This window comes from Rhinatrema bivittatum, chromosome 2 (genome assembly GCF_901001135.1).
Source record: "Rhinatrema bivittatum chromosome 2, aRhiBiv1.1, whole genome shotgun sequence".
Classification (NCBI taxonomy): domain Eukaryota; kingdom Metazoa; phylum Chordata; class Amphibia; order Gymnophiona; family Rhinatrematidae; genus Rhinatrema; species Rhinatrema bivittatum.
In genome coordinates this window covers 358,583,366-358,604,868 of record NC_042616.1, presented here as the reverse complement: position 1 = coordinate 358,604,868, position 21,503 = coordinate 358,583,366, and the positions used below count along the sequence as shown (strand labels likewise).

General features: G+C 44.2%; 1 protein-coding gene across 1 annotated transcript in view; it reads right to left on the bottom strand.

Annotated features, from left to right (window-relative positions):
- Positions 1–21,503, bottom strand: part of BRD9 (bromodomain containing 9) — a 328,799-nt gene that overhangs the window by 213,096 nt on the left and 94,200 nt on the right. The window contains 1 exon segment of the mRNA XM_029589931.1: positions 16,649–16,709. Within this exon segment, the coding sequence (XP_029445791.1) occupies positions 16,649–16,709 (61 nt within the window).

Here is a 21,503-nt window from a genome sequence, read left to right as displayed (position 1 = left end):
ATTTCAAAGAATAGTTCTTTCGTGTGGAAGGTTTACGTGAAGCTATAAGCACTTGAGATACATTGGTTGAAAGATTAAGTGATTGTAAAATCAAGCTTTCAACATCCATGTTGTCAGGGATAGAGATTGAAGGTTGGGATGGCACAACCGACCCTGATCCTGAGTTATGAGAGTGGGAGCTACACCCAGACGAATAGGATCCCTGATCGAGAGGTCTAGAAGTGTGGGAAACCATACTTGTCAAGGCCAATGCGGGGCTATGAGTATCATGGACCCCTTGTCCTGTTGAAGCTTCACTAGAGTTTTGGTTATGAGCGGTATCGGAGGATACGCGTATAGAAGGCCTGAGTTCCAAGGGCAAGCAAAGGCGTCCTTGGCTGGCTGGTTTTTCTGTTTGTGTAGAGAACAGAATTTGTCCACTTTGTGATTCAGATGTGACGCAAAGAGGTCTATTGTTGGTTGCCCCCAACGCTGAAATATCCTGGTCGCTACTGAGGGATCCAGGGACCACTCGTGTGGTTGGAACTGACAACTGAGTCGATCTACCACTACATTGTGAATGCCTGCCAGATAAGTGGCCAGAGAAGTGGCCCAGAGGCGCTGGCAGCTGGCCGGCGTGCGGAAGATATGCCTGCAAGAGGCAGGCGTAAAACATAAAATAAGGTAGGGGGGATGGGTTAGACAGGGGAAGGGAGGGGAAGGTGGGGGGGGGGGGGGGGGAGCGAAAGAAAAGTTCCCTCCAAGGCTGCTCCGATTTTGGAGCAGCCTTGGAGGGAATGGGGAAAGCCATTGGGGCTTCCCTAGGGCTCGGCGCGCGCAAGGTGCACCCCCTTGCGCGCGCCGACCCCGGACTTTATAACATGTGTGTGGCAGCGCGCTCATGTTATAAAATCGGGTGTACATTTGTGCGCGCTGGGTAGCGCTCACAAATGTACCCCGTGCGCGCCTAGGATTAAAAATCGGCCCCAATCTGGCTAAGATGCGATGTATATTCAGCGGTACGGCAAAAGCCACGGAATATAAGTGTATATGTGCATACTTCGCCGGATAAGTCTACCTGGCTAAGTTTAAACCTGCTCTATGGGACATCTAAACTTAGAAGTAAACTTATACGGCTAACTCTGAATATCAGTAGTTAGCCGTATAAGTTATACAGCTAACTTGCTCTGCCCCCGATTCCCAGTGCGCACCTACTTTTTCTGCGTGTAACTTTTAGCCGTATAAGGGACATATACAGCTAAGTGGCGATCGCTTAATGTAGGCGCATATTCAAAGGCTGCTATTTAGCCGCATAATTCCTATTTATTCGGTTAAATAGCGCTGAATGTACTTTGAATATTGGACCCTATATACCTAGGAAAAATAGAAATATATTTTAAACTATTCAAACACAGATAATGCAGAAAAAAATGGACAGCAATAAAACACAATTAATGGCTAACAAAATAAAATTCAACTTCAGGACTTAACTGAGCACAAGGTCAAGTACATGTGTGTTTTTCTGTAGAGGCACCTGTGGACCTTCTTTGCTTCTAAATTGATTAAATAGTTTTGGGTTGATGACCTACAATGCACAGTGAATAATCAGACCTAAAATAAAGCAGCCTCTTTTTTTTTCTTTTAATAAACACAGTCATTTAAATAAAGACTTGCAAGGATTCTTAATATTTTATATAACTATGAAAAATAGAAATAGGTTTAAAACCATGCAAACAAGATAATGCAGAAAAAAATTGAAGCAAAAAAAAAAAAAGGTACTCCAAATTAATAGCTAATTTAAAATAAAATTCACCTTCAACTTCAATACTTAACTGAGCACTTGGTGATTGACACACAATGCTTTGGGTCCTGGAGGATATCTCTTCTCCGCCCCAATGAAGAATCCACTGTTTGCAGCTTGAAGATTGTGACTGTGTATGTGACTTAGCCTCAATATCTTTTGTGACAGACCATGTCAATCTTAAAGAATTCCCCAAGTTCAAGGTTAAACAAGAAGCCAAAAAATAGAAACTGGGAACACATCTGTACAGTAGTTTGGGAGAAGAAAGACTGAGATGCTCACAAGGCAGCATACAGAAAGACATTTTTTGAGCTCTTAGAACTAGGTCTGTGTTGGCACTGTCGGATGATTCACCCACGCATTATGGCTGGTTCATGCCTGCTTGTTGATGAAGAATCTGTATGTAGCTGCAGTTACAACTATAAAAAGAAGGTGAGAGGGTAACCACACAGAGCAGCAGTTACAATCCTGAACACCGGGCTGGGAAATTGGATAGGCAATTTTGGTCTTTACCTGAAGTCTTTTACTACATTACTATAATTAGAATACTACTACAATTGGGTCAGACCATGGTCCATCGAGCTCAGCATCCTGCCTCTTACAGTTGCTACTTTGGGTCACAAGTACCTGGCAGATACCTTAATAGTCTATCTATTTCTTGTATTTCATTCCCAGGGATAAGTGCTGGCTTTCCCAAGTCTTCAGATAATAACTGTTTATGGACTTTTCCTTCAGAAACTTGGTCAATCTTCATTTAAACACCACTATGTTAGTTTCCTTGACCACATATTCTGGCAACAGATTCTACAGCTTCATTTTGCACAAAGTGAAAAAAATACTTCCTACAATTTGTTTTAAATCTGGTGGATGCTAGTTTCATGGAGTGGTCCATAGTCCCAGTGTTATCTGAAATGGTAAATAACAGCTTTCTACTTTCTCATTCTTCTCCACTCAGAAAATCTGAGCAATAAAATTCCAGATCTGCAGGTACTAATGGTGGAAGTGAACTTGGATTTTGTTGCAGTTAGAGGCATTGTTTAATGAGCCTCATAATTAGGATAGGGCCATCCTGGGCTATACCTTGTTAAGAAATGACAGAGAGGACAGAAAACTGGGAGTAGCTTTTTATATCAAAAACAATATCCAAGCAACTGAAATGCAAGGGACAAAGGATAAGGAAGAGGATTTATGGGCTGTCTTAAAAAAAAAAAAAAAAAAAAAAAGATGGTGCTTCCATTTACACTGGTGAAATCTACAAGTTTCCAATACAAACAGAAGAACTGGTCAATGATCTGATCGGACTTCCAAAAGGAGGGCAAAAAAGGAGAAGTGATGCTCCTTGGGGATTTTAATCTCCTGGGTGTGGACTGGAGTATCTCTACAGCAGAATCTGCAAGAAGTAGAAAGATAATGTACGGTATGTTTCAGGGGCACTGCTCAAATAAATGGCCATGGAACCCATGAGAGAGGGGGCAACACTCGATCTAATACTCACAAATGAGGATGTCTCTAATGTCCATGTAGAAGCTCACCTGAGCACCAGTGATCATCTGACGGTATAGTTCAACTTTGCAGTCAGGATAGAGAGAGGTCACAATAAGTTACAAGTTTCGAATTTCAAAAATACAGACTTTGTCAAATAGAGATGAATCTGGAGGACGAACTAGAAAACTGGGAGAAAACAGGTGATGTGGAACAAAAGCGGACCAAATTAAAAGAAGCTATTAAAAAGGAAATAAAACTATATGCTAGAAAAGTAAACTAAAGTAAGAAGATAAAGAAAACGATCTGGTTCTCAAAGGAGGTGGCTGAAAAAATGAAGCCAAAGAGATCAGCATTCAAGAAGTACAAAGGATCCCAGAAAAACACAATGAAGAATACCAGTTAAAGCTGAGAGAGACGAGGAAAGAAATAAGGAAAGTAAAAGGTCAAGTGGAAGAAAGGATTGCCAAAGAGGTAAAGTGAGGTGACAACATTTTTAAGATATATCAGAGAAAGAAAGAAGGCTCAAGGTGTTATAGTTTACAAGGAATAATGTGTGGAAAAAGCTGAAGAAGTTACAGATATATTAAAGAAATACTTCAGTTTGGTGTTCACTAAAGAAGACCTTGGAGAAGAACCGTTGCTGGTTGACAAGACTATGGATGGAACTGAGGTACATGCAACCCCATTCATAGAAGAGAATGTATGGGAAAAGCTAGGAAAAGTGAAAGTGGACAAAACTATGTGGCCAGATGAGGGTCATCCCAGGATACTAAGGGTGCTCAGAGATGTGGTTCTGCTTCACAATAGTGGTAGTAGAGAGGAGGCTGAAAACTATAGGCTGGTTAGCCTCAACTCAGAGGTGGAAAAATTAATGGAGCCTCTGCTACCAGAAAGGATAGTGAACTGTCTATAATCTGGTTGGTTGCTGGACCTGAGGCAGAATGGATTCACCAAGAGAAGGTCCTGTCAGACAACTCTGATTAATTTTTTGGTTTGGGTGACTACAGAACTGGATCAAGGAAGGGCGCTTGATATGATCTACTTGGATTTCAGCAAAGCTTTTGATACAGTCCCATATAGAAGGCTCATGAATAAAATGAGTGAGTGCCAAGGAGGTGGCATGGATTACAAACAGGTTGACTGACAGGAGAACATGTAATAGTAAATGGAACCTACTTTGCAGAGAATGGTGTTAAGTGGAGTTTCTCAGAGTTCAGTTTTGGGGCTGGTTTTGTTCAATATCTTTGTGAGCAAGATTGGGAAGGGGACAGAACATAAAGTTCGTCTTTTTGTGGATGATACTAAGTTCTACTACAGAGTGGACACACCTGAAGGAGTAGAAAGAATGGAAAGTGTTTGAATAAATCTTGAATACGGGTTGAAAGTTTGGCAGCTGGGATTCAATGTCAAGAAGTGCAGAGTCATGAATCTGAGATGCAATAATCCAAAAGAGCTACATGTGATGGGGGACGAAAGACTAATGTACACCGACCAGGGGTAATAGTGTCTGGCAATCTAAAGGCAGCAAAGCAATGTGACAAAGCGATAGCTAAAGCCAGAATGGTGCTGGGTTAACCAGTAAGGAAAAAGTAGTGATAATGCCCTTTGTACAAGTCCTTGGTGAGACCTCACTTGGAGTACTGTGTTCAGTTCTGGAGACCATATCTCAAAAAAGACAGACAGGATGGAAGCAGTCCAGAGAAGGATGACCACAATGGTGTGAGGTCTGAATTGGACTTATGAAGATAGGCTGAAGGAGCTAAACATGTATACCCTGGAGGAGAGGAGATGCAGGAGAGAAATGATATAAACCTTCAGATACTTGAAAGTTATCAATGATGGGCAAACTTCGAACCTTTTCTGCTGGAAAGAAAATGTAGAACTAGGGGTCATAATATGAAACTCCAGGGGGGGGGCCCAACTCAGAACCAACAACAGGAAATATTTCTTCACGGAGAGGGTGGTGGATACCAAGAATGCCCTTCTGGAAGAGGTGCCAAAGAGAAAAACATTAATTGAATTTAAAAGGGCATAAGATAAACCCTTTAGATCCCTAGAGGCTAGATGTTGGAAATGAAGAAAGGTTGATTGGCAATGTATGGAGGTAACCTGCATGGAGCGGCAGTTACTACCATAAGCAAATTGCTGGGCAGACTGTATGGTTTACTTGGTCTTTATCTGCGATCATTACAATGTTACTTTGTTTCTATGTTATCCTTGCCTTGTTCCAAAGGATCTTCTGGACAGTCCTGATGATTAGAGGAATCAGTGGCTATGCATAGAGTAGACAGATGCTCCAAACTAGCACTAAAGTTTGGTAGTTGATATGTAGCTGCTTGAATGCATGGAGCAGATATTCAATCTTTGTTATCCTCTGAGGCAAACTGGTCAATCACTGGTGTTCCCCAGTGATGGAACAAGTTGTCTGCAAACCTTTCATCAAACAACCATTCATGCAGTTTTAACACTCTGCTGAGGCAGTCTGCTGATATATTTTGGATTCCCGGAAGATACGTTGCCTTAGTTTTTCATCTGGATCAAGATTCTCCTTCCTTAAAGAAGGTGAGAGAAAGCCGTTAGAGCATAGTAGAGGACTCACAGCAACAAGTGGTTGATTTTTAGATGACTATTTATTAGGGTCCATGCCACATGGGTATGCTTCACTCACCCCTTAGTGGAAGGGTTGCTAGACAAGAGTCACTATATGTGGTGGGCTGTGCAGCAAGGGACCCTTTAGAACCTATGGATTCATCCACCCTTGAAAGGATGCTCTCATTCCATGGGGGTCATTAAGATTTAGTGGGATAATGGTTGGAACTGATCCAATTGGCTTTGGAGGCCACAATAAATGGCCATATGCAGATGAGTAAGAACCATCAATGCACTGCAACAACAAAGCACTCAAGAAAGACAAGGGTCGACCTTGCTGATGCTCAGGACTGTTAAAGAGGGGGAGAAACACTTTTTTCCAGAAGCAAGTTTATCCAGGCTCCTATGAACTGAATTCTTTGAAGGAGAACCAGATTTATTTGTTTCCTTATGAACATTTGATATTCCAACTTTTTCTCCCCCCAAGAATGGACTCAAGGTGAATTACAAGTAAAGTTGGTCAACTTGGTAAAGTTGACCAGGAAATCCAGAGACTCCAGTTTAGGAACTATTCTATTATCCATGTTACAAGAAAACTCAGATATTATGGAAATTTGTACATCCATTTTGGAGTTTCCTCAAACCGTTTCTGTTTTTTATTAACATCATGTACGGAGGGTAAGAATTGAACAAACTGTTCACAAAAAGCTTAGGAAAGATTTTGGTACAGAGATATTAGTTAAACAATGGGAAATATTTTGTAAACAGACTAGTCTAATCTCTTTACTGACACAGTTCTCTCAATCTCTGCGAATTATATATAGTTCATGGGCAAGGAATAAAATGGCAATTAAATACAGAAGGGGATAGAATCTATTAGTCTTTTCATAAAGGATTGGTGGAAAGCACAACAAAAGGTAATGATCGGTGTATCAAGGGATTCTTTATTGGTTACACTGTCTCATATGTCTTCAGATATTTGGCAATTTGCCTGGAATAAAATTATAAAATAATTAAATCTGTAGGCATTTTTTGATAACGGTGTTCCTAAAATTAAGAAAAAATTGGAGAAATTACTTACCTGATAATTTCATTTTCCTTAGTGTAGACAGATGGACTCAGGACCAATGGGTATAGTGTACTCCTGATAGCAACTGGAGATGGATCAGATTTCAATCTGATGTCAGCCCTAGTACATATACCCCTGCAGGAAGTGCAGCTCTTCAGTATTCTCCTTGAAAAGCATTGTGGATATATGGATGACTGAATAATTTGAATAACTTGATTAACTTTATAATGTGGTTAACAATTTGACCGGTTGAATTGGTTATAGCTGGAGACCGCCAGTGCCCTCAACCGGGAAACGTCGACACCCGGTAGGATGGGTGTCCTAGCTGAAGGGAAGCATGGCTTACCCGTGAATCACTCGCTCCCGGGGATGTCACCAGAGAATTCCATGAGTAACGGCAGCCGTGGGTGGGATGCCGAGTCCATCTGTCTACACTAAGGAAAACGAAATTATCAGGTAAGTAATTTCTCCATTTCCTAGCATGTAGCAGATGGACTCAGGACCAATGGAATGTATAAAAGCTACTCCCGAACCGGGTGGGAGGCTGCCTGTGACCTACTTAGTACTGCCCTTGGAAATGCTGTGTCCTCCCGAGCCTGAACATCCAGGCGGTAAAACCTGGAGAAGGTGTGGATGGAGGACCATGTCGCCGCCCTGCAGATCTCGGCAGGTGACAGCATCTTGGTTTCCACCCAGGACACTGCCTGGGATCTAGTAGAATGGGCCTTGACTTGTAAAGGCAGTGGCTTGCCTGCTTCTATGTAGGCCGCCTTGATGACTTGTTTGATCCAGCGGGCTATGGTTGCTCGCGAGGCCGCTTCCCTTGCTTCTTCCCACTGTGAAGGACGAATAGATGGTCCGTCTTTTACGGATTCCGATCTTTCCAGGTATCGGACTAGGAGCCTGCTGACATTGAGATGGCGTAGACTTCGAGCCTCTTCCAAATTCTTATGCTCATCTGGCGATGGTAGTGAGATGGTCTGGTTGAGATGGAAGTGAAACACCACTTTGGGGAGGAACGACAGAACTGTGCGTAACTGGATGGTTCCCGGGGTGAGTCTGAGGAATGGCTCTCGGCAGGACAGTGCTTGTACCTCGGATATACGACAGGCAGAACAGACTGCCAGCAGGAAGGCTGTCTTCAATGTTAATAGTCAGACAGGCCGCGGAGAGGTCTGAAGGAGGTTCCTGCCAGGAAATCTTTGACCAGGTTGAGGTTCCAAAGAGGCACGGGCCACTTTAGGGGTGGTCGGATCTGCTTGACTCCTTTCAGAAAGCGGGAGACATCCGGGTGAGAGGCTATGATTCCGTAGCATGACAATGCGGCCACCTGTATCTTGCTGGAGTTGAGAGACAATCCTTTCTGTAGGCCGTTCTGCAGGAATTCCAAAAATCGCACTAATTTTGACAGAGTGGTATGATGTCACGGTCCTCGCACCAGGCTTCGAATACTCTCCAAATCCTTATGTATGTTAGGGATGTGGAGAACTTGCGTGCTCAGAGTAGGGTGTCAATTACTGCCCCCAAGTATCCGCTCTTCCTTAGGCGAGTCCTCTCAATGGCCAGACCGTAAGAGAGAATCGAGCTGGATCCTCGTGGAGGATCGGTCCCTATTGGAGCAGGTCTCTGATTGGAGGTAGTGGAAGGGGGCTCCCTGTCAGCAGTCTTCACATGTCTGCGTACCACGGTCATCTTGGCCAGTCCAGGGCCACTAGAACACCACAGGGGACCAGTACTTCTATCTTGTGGATGATTTCACCCGATAGGGGCCATGGCGGGAAGGCGTATAACAGAGTCTCCTGTGGCCAGGTCTGTACCAGGGGATTGATTCCCTGGGACTGGGGTTCCCACCTGTGGCTGAAGAAACTGGGCACTTGAGAGTTGAACTGGTTTGCCAGGAGGTCCATGGTTGGTGTTCCCTAACGGTTTACTATCAATTGGAATACTGTGGTCAAAAGTCTAGACCCATTCTCCTGGGTCTAGACTTTCTCTGCTGAGGTAATCTGCAGCGACGTTGTCTTTCCCGGCGATGTGGACGGCCGAGATCTCTTGAAGATTCGCTTCCACCCAAGACATTAGGAGGTCAATTTCCAGAGACACCTGTTGGCTTCTGGTTCCTCCCTGACGGTTGATGTAGGCCACTGTTGTGGCGTTGTCCGACTTTACTCTGACTGCTTTGTCTCGGAGTCTGTGACCGAATCGTAGGCAGGCTAGTCTGACTGCCCAGGCTTCTAGGCGACTGATGTTCCATCCCGACTCTTCTTTGTTCCATTGCCCTTGGGCAGTTAGCTCCTGGCAGTGTGCTCCCCATCCTTGTAGGCTGGCATCCGTGGTGAGCAGGATCCAGCTTGGTGAGGATAGTCTTGTTCCTGTGGATGCCATGAGGCCAAGGACTTGTACGAAATCTCGTGCTGTGGGGCGAAGTTCGCTCAACAGGGTCATCAGTTTTGATCTCCTTCTCGGTGTCAGGATGGTCTTGTCTTGTTTGGTGTCGAACCACACTCCCAAATATTCTAGAGATTGGGAGGGCTGCAGGCAGCTCTTGTTTGTGTTGACCACCCACCCGAGGCTCTCCAGTAGAGTTTTGACTCTGTTGGTTGCCTGGTGGCTTTCCTCTGGGGATTTCGCCTTGATCAGCCAATCGTCTAGATAAGGGTGCACGCGGATTCCTTCCTTCCTCAGTGTTGCTGCCACCACCACTAAGATCTTGGTGAACGTCCGGGGTGCAGTGGCTAACCTGAATGGTAGTGCCTGGAACTGGTAGTGATGGTCTAGGATCGAGAAGCATAGAAAACGCTGATGCTCTTGATGGATCGGAATGTGTAGGTAGGCTTCCGACAGATCCATGGATGTAAGGAACTCTCCCGGTTGTATTGCCCTTATTACCGAGCGTAGGGTTTCCATGCGGAAGCGAGGAATTTTCAGGTGACTGTTGACCGCCTTGAGGTCCAGGATGGGTCTGAACGTTCCTTCTTTCTTGGGGACGATAAAATAGATGGAATAATGTCCAGTATTTATTTGTTGTGGAGGCACCGGTGTTATAGCCTCTAAGGCTAGCAATCTGGTCAGTGTAGCTTCCACTGCCATCTTCTTGGAAGGGTCGTGGCAGGTGGATTCCACAAACTTGTGCAGAGGGAGGTGGTGGAAATCCAGGTAATATCCCTCTCGAATGATGGATAGGATCCACTTGTCCGAAGTTATCTCGACCCATCTTTGGTAGAATAGGGCAAGTCTGCCCCCTATGGCTTCTTCCTTTGGACGGGTCCGCTGATTTTCATTGTGGGGTGTGGCTGGGGCCTGGGCCCGAGCTGGCTCCCCTTTTGTTGTGCTTGTTCCGAAAGGACTGGCTTTGGCCTGCAGGGTGGGCCGCTTGATATGTGCTTCTGTATGGGTTGAAGCGCCATGATCCTCTGCCCCTGGAGGTTCGAAGGAAGGATCGCTGGTTTCTCTTATTCCTGTCCTCCAGTAGCCGCAGCAGTGGGAACTCGCCCCATTTGTTGGCTAGCTTCTCTAGTTCACTTCCGAACAGGAGTGTTCCCTTGAAAGGCATCCTTGTGAGTCTCGTTTTGGAGGATGCATTAGCCGACCAGTTTCGGAGCCAGAGTTGTCTTCTGACTGCCACGGCGGATGACACGCCTCTAGCTGTGGTGCACACTAGATCAGAAGCGGCGTCCGCGAGGAATGATACAGCTGGTTCCAGGGCCTCCCCAGGAGTGTTGTTCCTGGTCTGTGATAAGCAGGCACGTGTCACCATGGCACAGCAGGCCATGATCTGTAAAGACATAGCGGAGACGTCAAAGGACTGTTTGAGGATAGATTCCAGATGTCTGTCTTGAGCATCCTTGAGTGCTGCTCCTCCCTCCACCAGGATAGTAGTGTGCTTCGAGACCACGCAGACCATGGCATCCACTTTCGGACATGCCAGGAGATCTTTGGCAGCTGGGTCCAGAGGGTACATGGCTGCCAGAGCCCGCCCCCCTTTGAACGTAGTTTCCGGGGCATCCCATTCCAGGTCAATTACTTGCTTGATGGCTTGTAATAGTGGGAAATGGCGGGAGGTCTGATGGAGTCCCTCTATTAGGGGGTTCGTCTTAGGTTCCCCCGAGGCACTTGTGCCTGGGATGGCAAGCTCTTTTAAGCTATGTGTGACCAGGGTCTGGAAGCTCATCCTTGGTGAAGAAGCGTCTCATGGTTCGGTGGGGGCTCTGTCCCCGGAGGGAGTTCCCCTTCCTCCAGGGGTTCTGAATCCTCATCAGAGTTGTCCATGTCCCTGAAGGTGGGGCTTCTGGGCGGTGGGATCACTTCCCTGGACAAGGGTCCTGGGATGTTGAGGTCCTCTGGTGGAGCCTGTGGCCGTATTATAGGAGGCCCCAGTTGCATGTGGATGAAGGTATGCAGACCATTGAAGAATTCCTCCTAGAAGATAGATGCTGGGTGTAGACTAAGGGGCGCTGTGTCCCTGGGGAGCCCCATTTGAGGGGGGGTCCCACTGTGCAATGCTAGGTCCGGCGTACTGCTCAAGAGGCTGGAACCCAGTACCGGCTGGGGAGGGCCATGAGTTGGATCCCCTAGGGCCTCTTCGCACTGCATACACAGGGCCGTGGCCTCCTCATGCTTTGCAGCTCTAATATGGCATGCTGGGCAAAGGCCCTGAGCTTCTTTTCCGGTGGTGCCAAGGCTTGTGTGCGTAAAATACAGTTGTGTGCTCCGGTGCGTCGAAGTTGTGCGCGTAGGTTTGGTGCGCGCTCAGGGAGATGTGCGCGCTGTTGTGCGCACAGATCGAAGTTATGTGCCCGGCACAGTAAGCGCATGGCTATGCACACGGTACTTGGGCGTGCGACGTTGTGCGCACAAGGTATTTGTGCGCACGGCTCGCCTCTGTGTGCATGGATCGGAACGGCGGACAGGGCGGTGAACAGATCAAAATGGTGACGGCGACCATGCGGACAATATGGTGACCACCTTGGTGGGTGGTCCGAGGACCCTCGGATCTGACTGGGGCCTAGCCCTGCTAGGGCAGATCAACCCGGTGGCACTGGTGCCGGCTGGCGACCTGTGCAACTCCTCGAGCTTCGGAGACCGGAGACTTAAATAGATTTCTACCTTACCTTGTCTTGGCGCTTCCCGGTCTCATTCCGGGTGGTCTCCAGCTACAGGGGGAGAGGGAAAATATCTTCACTGCCGCGCTCAAAGTTGCATCCGCTGCCTCTCAGCCTCACCCGATGTCGGGGGCTAGGTCTCCGCCGAGGGTCAGCCGCCGGACTGAGGCTTACCTCCAAGGGATCGCGGAAATTTATTTATTTAAGAATTTTTTATATACCACGGCACGTTAGAAAACATCACCTCGGTTTACAATGAACAATAATTCAGCAACAAGCTTTACAAGCCAAACAATTTAGAAAGGAACAAAACGGATATAAATTAAAACCAGTATACAATTAACATCAAATAATACATTGGGGACGTACTTAAATGGTGGAGGATATATAACGATACAAATATATGTAATTTGAGGTAACTATAACAGGAGATGTAAATTAATTGGGTGCTTGAAATTGTATGATAGATCCAAGAATCAAAATAGTCTTTACAATAGTAAAAGATCAATGGAGATGAATTCACCTTGGGAATTCTCAACTGGGGGAGGGACCATTCACCTCGGGAATGGAGGTGAATTCACCTCGGGAATTCTCAACTGGGGGAGGGACCCAATGGGTGTTACCGAAGGAGAGCAGGGCTCGTCCGTAGAGGTAAGATTTCTTCTTATTTTGGTTTTCTTTGGTAAAATTACTCTAACGCTGTGCGAGCGTGCATAGAGTCCCTAACTGCTATGGAGATGGAAAATACTGAAGAGCTGCCCTTCCTGCAGGGGTATATGTACTAGGGGCTGACGACAGATTGAAATCTGATCCGTCTCCAACTGCTATCAGGAGTACACCACACCCATTGGTCCTGAGTCCACCTGCTACACGCTAGGAAATATTGGATTTGTTACTAGCTTATTTATTTAAGTATTTTTATATGCAGACATTCGTGCGAAACATCATGCCGGCTTACATCAAACAATGATAACAGTAATCGAAAGTTACATAGAACAGGGAAGGGGCCTCTGGGGAGCTACAGAAAAGAGAGGCTTTACAAAGGTATATAATACATATAATACATACAACAATTACAAAGGTATATAATATATACAATGATTAATATATCCAGCATATACAGTGTATAATATATACAGCATTTAACAATAACGAGTTAACCACAAATGCGATGTTAGTGGCTAACGAAAGTTAAATGGAGCAAGGCGTATGACTCTGCATGGGTTAAAAGGGGAGGTGGGCTTACACAATCTATGATAGACGCGGCAGGGCAACAATGAAGAGTTATGTAGTATAGCCATGTTAACAGGAAACGGAAATCACATGAACAAGGGGGTACATGATAAATGTTGGGGAGGGGAAACGTGATAGACGGTGGATGCGGTAGTTATCAATAAAGGGCTGAGCGGTGGTTAGAAGTTAAGTAGCAGTTGAGAGGTTAAGTAGCAGTGTTGGTAAAGCTTTTCTTCTCTTTCTCCATCTGCTGGAAAGGAGGCAAAATCCAGGAGTCTGGACTGATCTGGGGTATAAACAGGAACTGCTCACAATCTGTGATCCCAGGATGTCCCATGAATAACCATCCTCAAATGCCTCTTCCAAGCAAGGACATGAGTGGGTTTAGTTCTTATTCAGCAAATGGAGAAATTACTTACCTGACAATTTCGTTTTCCTTAGTGTAGACAGAGGGACTCAGGACCAATGGGCACAGTGTGCTTATGCGATTAAGCTTCTTCTAAATAGCTGGAAGGATTTCATTCAAATTACTGTGAATGCGTGTGTGAAGGGATATACCAGAGAAAACCCCAAAACACCTTAAACGATCAGCTCCAGAGATTTGGCCAGTTCACCTTAAACCTAATAAAGCAGGGAATCCTGGTCCTGGGCAGAGTTCCCTGGGAAAGGAATAAAACTAACCAGGCCCAGGAGCGATCAGGAAGCCTAGAGGAGAGAAGGAAGCCTAGAGAGAGAATACTGCTGAACTGCAAGTTTATTTCTAATATTGTTTGTTGAAATGCAACGAATAGAGTTGCTTTTGTTTGTTTCTTGTCACAAATAAAGAAGTTTATGAAAGATTTTTGTTAGAGTCCAGCCCGAGCCTATTCTTTGGCTACCAAAGACCACTCATGGTGCCACAGATGGTGTCACGTTTGGGGATATCTGTGCTAAGCCCGGTCTACCTTAAAACGAATACAGCGGGGAATCCTGGATCTGGGGGAGGTCCTTGGGAAAGGAGTATAACTAGGCAGGCCCAGGAGGGAACAGGAGGCCCAGAGGAAAGAAGGAAGCCGAGAGAAAAAGAATATTGCTGAACTGTAAATTGTATTACTACATTTGTTTGTTGAACTGCGAAGAATAGCAGAGATGCCTTTGTTTTGTTTGATGTCATAAAGTTTAAGAAAGATTTTTGCCAGAGTCCGGCCTCTCTGCTTTAACCACCCAAGACTGCTCATGGTACCACAGCGTGGTAGAATGTTTTGAGCGCATAAAAATACAAAATGATTAGGGAAAGGAAGATTAATAGATTAAGACTTGTGCAGCAGATCTGGAAGGCACTGAAGCTGTTTTTGGATATTACTGATTAGTATGAATTACAGAATGCAGGTTAAGTGTTAAGTCTTCCTCTGTATTTTTTGCTTTATTATTTTTGAAAAAATAAATTATTTAATTTATTTAAGAAAAAAGTGAGGACTCAGCACTGAATTTTTCTGCCAGTTTCTAATTTTTTTGGCAAAATGATTTAGAAAGTGGTCTCTTACAACTATAAGATTATTTGGATGATTATCAGGATCTGCATCCTAATCAATCAGAATTTAAATTTGGTTGCGGGATGGTGACTTGCCCACTGCTCTTCTATGTCATCTAGAGATTTTCCTATCCAGCTAATGACTCCTTGAGGTATTCCTCCATTTTAACAAAGTTAGGTTTTCTGAAGTCTAGGACCCTCACTTTAAATGAACCATCACCACCTGACCTCTAATACTGAACCACACCATCCAGTGATCACTGGATTCCAGATGATAGTTCACTACAACATCATAAACACAGTTACTACTGGTAAGCACTAGGTTCAATATCGCTCCCTCCTGGCCAATTAGGACACCTAACTTTTTACCAGGCTCTTCTATATGTTGTACCTCTTGCTAAAAGAAAATTAGCAGTTGTGTGTTGGAATGCTTTCAGTGTTTCTGCACCAAGCTTATGGAATCTAACTCCATTAGACATCTGTCTTGAATTATTTTCTTTAGCATTTTAAAAAAAAAAAAAAAAGTTATGTTCAGGCTTGTGAACCCTTGGGCCGACAGGAGGATGGTATACCTTAGGAGGTGGAACCGTAGGTTCTCCCGTCGGGTGGCGAGGCGGAACAGAAGATGTGACCGGCTGACCCTCGGCACTGGAGACAGAGGTGACCGTGGAGGCAGACGAAGAGTCGTGACGTCAAAGAAGCCAAAGTAGTCTTTTGCCACTGGAAGCCCGCGGTACCCCCAGGAGGAGCCCATAGAGTCCCGGACCACTGGGACTTAGGTGGACCTTTGAGAGGTCAAGGAGTCGTGAGGTTGGTGCAAGGGCCAACTGGAGCTTCACCCCTTGAAGCCCGCGGTCTCCCCAGGAGAAGCCCATAGGGACCCGGGCCGCTGGGACTTAGGTGGGCCCTTGGAGACGATAGTCCAGAAGAAGTCCAAGGTCAAGTGCCAGAGGGTTGTCGCTTACCAGTCCGAGGTCACACACCGAGGGATCACCGCTTGCCAGTCCGAAGTCACACACCAGGAATCACCGCTTGCCAATCCGAAGTCAGGAACCAGGAATCACTAAGACGAGACAGGAACCAAGAAGCAAGGATCCAAAGCACACGAAGACTCACCGAAGCAAGCAGACTCGAACAACCCGAAGTGTTGCCAAGTCAAGGAATGAGCGGGGGAAGTCTCCTAATATACTTCCTCTGCTCTGGCTCATTGGAAACAGGTGCAGGCACTTAAAGGGACAAGGTCCCTTTAAATTCAGAAAGGAGGCGCGGCCTCGCGCCTAAGGATAGCAACGGCCATCTTGGATTCCTGGCCCGCGGGGGAAGCCGCCCGACGCTGTGAGGAGGGAGCAGGGGCGGCTCCCAAGCCCGGCGACCATCGCAGAGACCCGCGCCAGCGCACGAGAACGACAAGCCCCAGCTTCCTGCGCCGGTCTGGGTCAGGTAGGGGGCCGTGGCCGTGGAACACAACAAAAAAAGCTTAAAAAACAGTATTTCATTAAACTTTGGGTGGAGGCTCATGATGCACAGGTATTATCAGTATCATATAAGTGATTACTGGTTCTGGACCTCTGAAAGCAGTTGGTATGAACACAGGTATTCAGTAGGATGGGCTAATGGAAAGGGGTATTGCTTAATTAACCTAGGTATTGTAGGCTGTAAGTAAGGGCATGGGAAGCTAATGGGAGCGATGATCTGAATTTGTATACCACTTATCAAATTTCCTATAAATTTAATTTATTTTATGTAAACCACCTAGAGTTTTTTTTGATACTGCAGTATATCATATATATATATTATTTATGAAATATGAATACTATCTAAATCATAATTAACTGTGAAATTGCATTTCGTATTGAAGATTTATATACATGGTAAAGACTTACCTTTGCAACTGGCGGAGGAAATGTTCTAACAGCTGTTGTATTGGCGTGCTCTCATTTTCTGCTGAGGTACAAATGAAAGAAAATATTGATAATTACTGAAAATAATAGACATATTTTCAGTTTCTTTAAACTTAATTTCCACAAACATTATCATTGTTTATTTTATTTTTGTCTTTTATTCGCATTTTCATTCCCTACTCTTCCTATAGCTGACTGTCCTGAACAATCCTATCCCTCTTTGTACTATTTCAAGCAAGGATAATCAGAAAATAACATTCAGGTCAATATTCAGTAAGCCAGTGAGTAAAGTTATCTGGATAGAATTACCAGAATAACTTTAGCCAAAAATTCAGCTTCACTACCTGGGTAAAAGTGCCACTGAATATACTCTGTTAAAGTTACCCATTTAAAATTTATTTGGGTAACTTTGTGCTTACTGTACTACTGAATATTGTGAAAAAGAAATATACAGTACAGCTCAATCCCTCTCCCATTTGCCTCGTTCCAAGTTACAAATAAATAGTGGGGTGAGCAATACCCCGATGCCTCTCCCTCTCGCCCCCCCTCTGCAAGATTAAAAAAACAGTAGACGGCCGAGCACCAAATTTCTACCCCAACCCCCTAAAGTACTGAAGAACCCCACTGGAAGGAGAAGAAGCTCTCCCCCCTCCTGTCCCAGCCTCTCCTCCTCCCATTGAGCTACAGTCTACATGATGGTACAGTTCTGTACCAACATTTAGTATTCATTCATTCACGTCACTCACCCACTGATTGGTCCCTTCACTGTGAAGAGGCTAATCCCCATTCAGAACTCACTTTAAATCACCACTCAGTGCACAAGAGAAGTGAATACATAAATATTAAATGCCAGGAGAGCTAAGAACTGTAAAGTCATTCAGATTGGAGCCCAGCAGGAGGAGGAGAGCCTCTCCTCCTCCCAGTGTTTCCTCAGCACTTTTGTAGAGTGGGGGGGTAGAAATTTGGTGCTCATAGTATTTAGACTGCATCCCAATGGAAAGAGTTAAGAGCCTCTCCTCCTTCTGTTTGGGATCCTCAACAATTTTAGGACTTGGTAAGAGATAGAAATTTGGTGGCTCAAGATTTTTTTAAATCAGGGCATGTGGGTGGATAGGGCAGCTTGGCCCACTATTTTTTTGTCTTGGGGGGCGTGAGGGAGAGGTACCGGGGCACTGCTGGCCTATTACATTTATTTTTAACTTGGGTAGGGGGGATAGGAAGAGAACTGGACCATGCTCTGCCCAGTAGCTTTTTAAATTTATTGTCCAGCTAATTTCAGGCTGTGATTTTTCTGAACAGATTTAGCTGGATAAACTCGAGCCAAACTCCTGGAACGCCCCCACACTACTTTTGACTTATCCAGCTAAACATTACTAGGCAATGACTTACCTGGTTAAAGTTCCACTTCGGCAAAGCAGGAGACTGCCCGCCTAACTTTGGCACTTTGAACATCAAGCTCAAAGAGACTGATATGTGAATGACATGATCCAGCATCTTGTGTTAAAATATTTTTTATCAGGCCCGAGACAATTCACTCAATCTCAAATGAACCAGAATCCCCAGTTTTGAATGTCTTCAATTTTGCTCACAACAGCTCAGCTTTCGATACTTTTGAGAGGCCTGTCTTTGATTCCTACACCACGAGATCAGTTTTCTTCGGAAGTACTATGTTCCTGTTTCCATAGAACCCTGCCATTGAAACTTTTTTTTTTTTTAGGGATTTACCTCAAACTCAAAATATTTAAATTATAAGAAACAGACCGCTTGGCTTCCACCAGGTCCAGCTGACCCTTTTATTAAAACTTTTCATTCCTTGGTCATCCAGGATATACAAAATTTGAGTCAAGAGTCAAATTTGAATTAATGACTGGAAGAGGAACAGTATGCAAATCCACGGCTCTCGTGCTAAACTTTCAAAAAGGAAACTTTGATAAAATGAGAAAAATTGTTAGAAAAAAACTGAAAGGAGCAGCTACAAAAGTAAAAAATGTGCAAGACGCGTGGTCATTGTTAAAAAATACCATTCTACAAGCACAGTCCAGATGTATTCCACACATTAAGAAAGGTGGAAAGAAGGCAAAACGATTACCGGCATGGTTAAAAGGGGAGGTGAAAGAAGCTATTTTAGCCAAAAGATCTTCATTCAAAAATTGGAAGAAGGATCCAACAGAAGAAAATAGGATAATGCATAAACGTTGGCAAGTTAAATGTAAGACATTGATAAGACAGGCTAAGAGAGAATTTGAAAAGTTGGCCGTAGAGGCAAAAACTCACAGTAAAAACTTTTTAAAATATATCCGAAGCAGAAACCCTGTGAGGGAGTTAGTTGGACCGTTAGATGATCGAGGGGTTAAAGGGGCACTTAGAGAAGATAAGGCCATCGCGGAAAGATTAAATGATTTCTTTGCTTCAGTGTTTACTGAAGAGGATGTTGGGGAGGTACCTGTACTGGAGAAGGTTCTCATGGGCAATGATTCAGATGGACTGAATCAAATCACGGTGAACCTAGAAGATGTGGTAGACCTGATTGACAAACTGAAGAGTAGTAAATCACCTGGACCGGATGGTATACACCCCAGAGTTCTGAAAGAACTAAAAAATGAAATTTCAGACCTATTAGTAAAAATTTGTAACCTATCAATAAAATCATCCTGAAGACTGGAGGATAGCTAATGTAACCCCAATATTTAAAAAGGGCTCCAGGGGCGATCCGGGAAACTACAGACCGGTTAGCCTGACTTCAGTGCCAGGAAAAATAGTGGCAAGAATTCTAAACATCAAAATCATAGAACATATAGAAAGACATGGTTTAATGGAACAAAGTCAGCATGGCTTTACCCAAGGCAAGTCTTGCCTCACAAATCTGCTTCACTTTTTTGAAGGATTAATAAACATGTGGATAAAGGTGAACCGGTAGATGTAGTATACTTGGATTTTCAGAAGGCGTTTGACAAAGTTCCTCATGAGAGGCTTCTAGGAAAAGTAAAAAGTCATGGGATAGGTGGCGATGTCCTTTCGTAGATTGCAAAATGGCTAAAAGACAGGAAACAGACTAGGATTAAATGAACAATTTTCTCAGTGGAAGCGAATGGGCAGTGGAGTGCCTCAGAGATCTATATTGGGACACTTACTTTTCAATATATTTATAAATGATCTGGAAAGCAATACAACACGTGAGGTAATCAAATTTGCAGATGATACAAAATTGTTCGGAGTAGTTAAATCGCAAGCAGATTGTGATAAATTGCTGGAAGACCTTGTGAGACTGGAAAATTGGGCATCGAAATGGCAGATGAAATTTAATGTGGACAAGTGCAAGGTGATGCATATAGGGAAAAATAACCCATGCTATAGTTACACAATGTTAGGTTCCATATTAGGTGCTACAACCCAAGAAAGAGATCTAGGCGTCATAATGGATAACACATTGAAATCATCGGTTCAGTGTGCTGCGGCAGTCAAAAAAGCAAACAGAATGTTGTGAATTATTAGAAAGGGAATGGTGAATAAAAAGGAAAATGTCATAATGCCTCTGTATCACTCCATGGTGAGACCGTACCTTGAATACTGTGTACCATTCTGGTCGCCGCATCTCAAAAAAAATATAATTGCGATGGAGAAGGTACAGAGAAGGGCTACCAAAATGATACGGGGAATGGAACAGCTCCCCTTTGAGGAAAGACTAAAGAGGTTAGGACTTTTCAGTTTGGAGAAGAGAGACGGCTGAGGGGGGATATGATAGAGGTGTTTAAAATCATGAGAGGTCTAGAACGGGTTAATGTGAATCGGTTATTTACTCTTTCGGATAATAGAAAGACTAGGGGCACTCCATGAAGTTAGCATGTGGCACATTTAAAACTAATCGGAGAAAGTTCTTTTTTACTCAACGCACAATTAAACTCTGGAATTTGTTGCCAGAGGATGTGGTTAATGCAGTTACTATAGCTGTGTTTAAAAAAGGATTGGATAAGTTCTTGGAGGAGAAGTCCATTACCTGCTATTAATTAAGTTGACTTAGAAAATAGCCACTGCTATTACTAGCAACGGTAACATGTAATAGACTTAGTTTTTGGGTTACTTGCCAGGTTCTTATGGCCTGGATTGGCCACTGTTGGAAACAGTATGCTGGGCTTGATAGACCCTTGGGTCTGACCCAGTATGGCATGTTCTTATGTTATATTCATTGGAATTTATCCAGAGAAGAACATCAGGCTCTACAGTCCTTGGAGAAGCATGAGGATCTGGTTATCAAACCGGCTGTTAAAGGTGGCTGGATCGTCATTATGGATCGTAGAATGTACTTAAGGGTCCAATGTCAGCTATCAGACAGAACCTGTATTACCAGGTGATCCTACTTGGGCTCTGCAATGTATTATAGATACGGAGATTGAAGGAGCTTCTGCTGCTAGTTTATTGGCTTCAAGAGAAACATCTTTTTTTTTTTTAAAAAACAAATCATCTGGTTGAACTGTGTTTTTACATTTTGCCCAAAAACCACAAGTGGCTCAATGATCCCCCTGGGAGACCTATTGTCTCAGAGCAAGATTTTTTATTAGAACCATTGTTGCAATTTGTGACAAATGTTTGGCCTTGATGATTCCTGCGATATCATTTTTCAGAGTTTCACAATTCCTTATCAACTTGCTAGATAGCTTTGCCTACACTATGGATGTCACTTAGTAGATGTGGAGGCTCTGTACTCCCAATATTTCTCAGCTTCAGGCTTTAGAGGCCATCACATGATATTTAGATACACGAGAACATCCTCAATGCATTCTCACTTCATTTTTAAGCACCCTCCCTGAGTTGGCTTTGACTAAGAAATTTTTTGCTATTT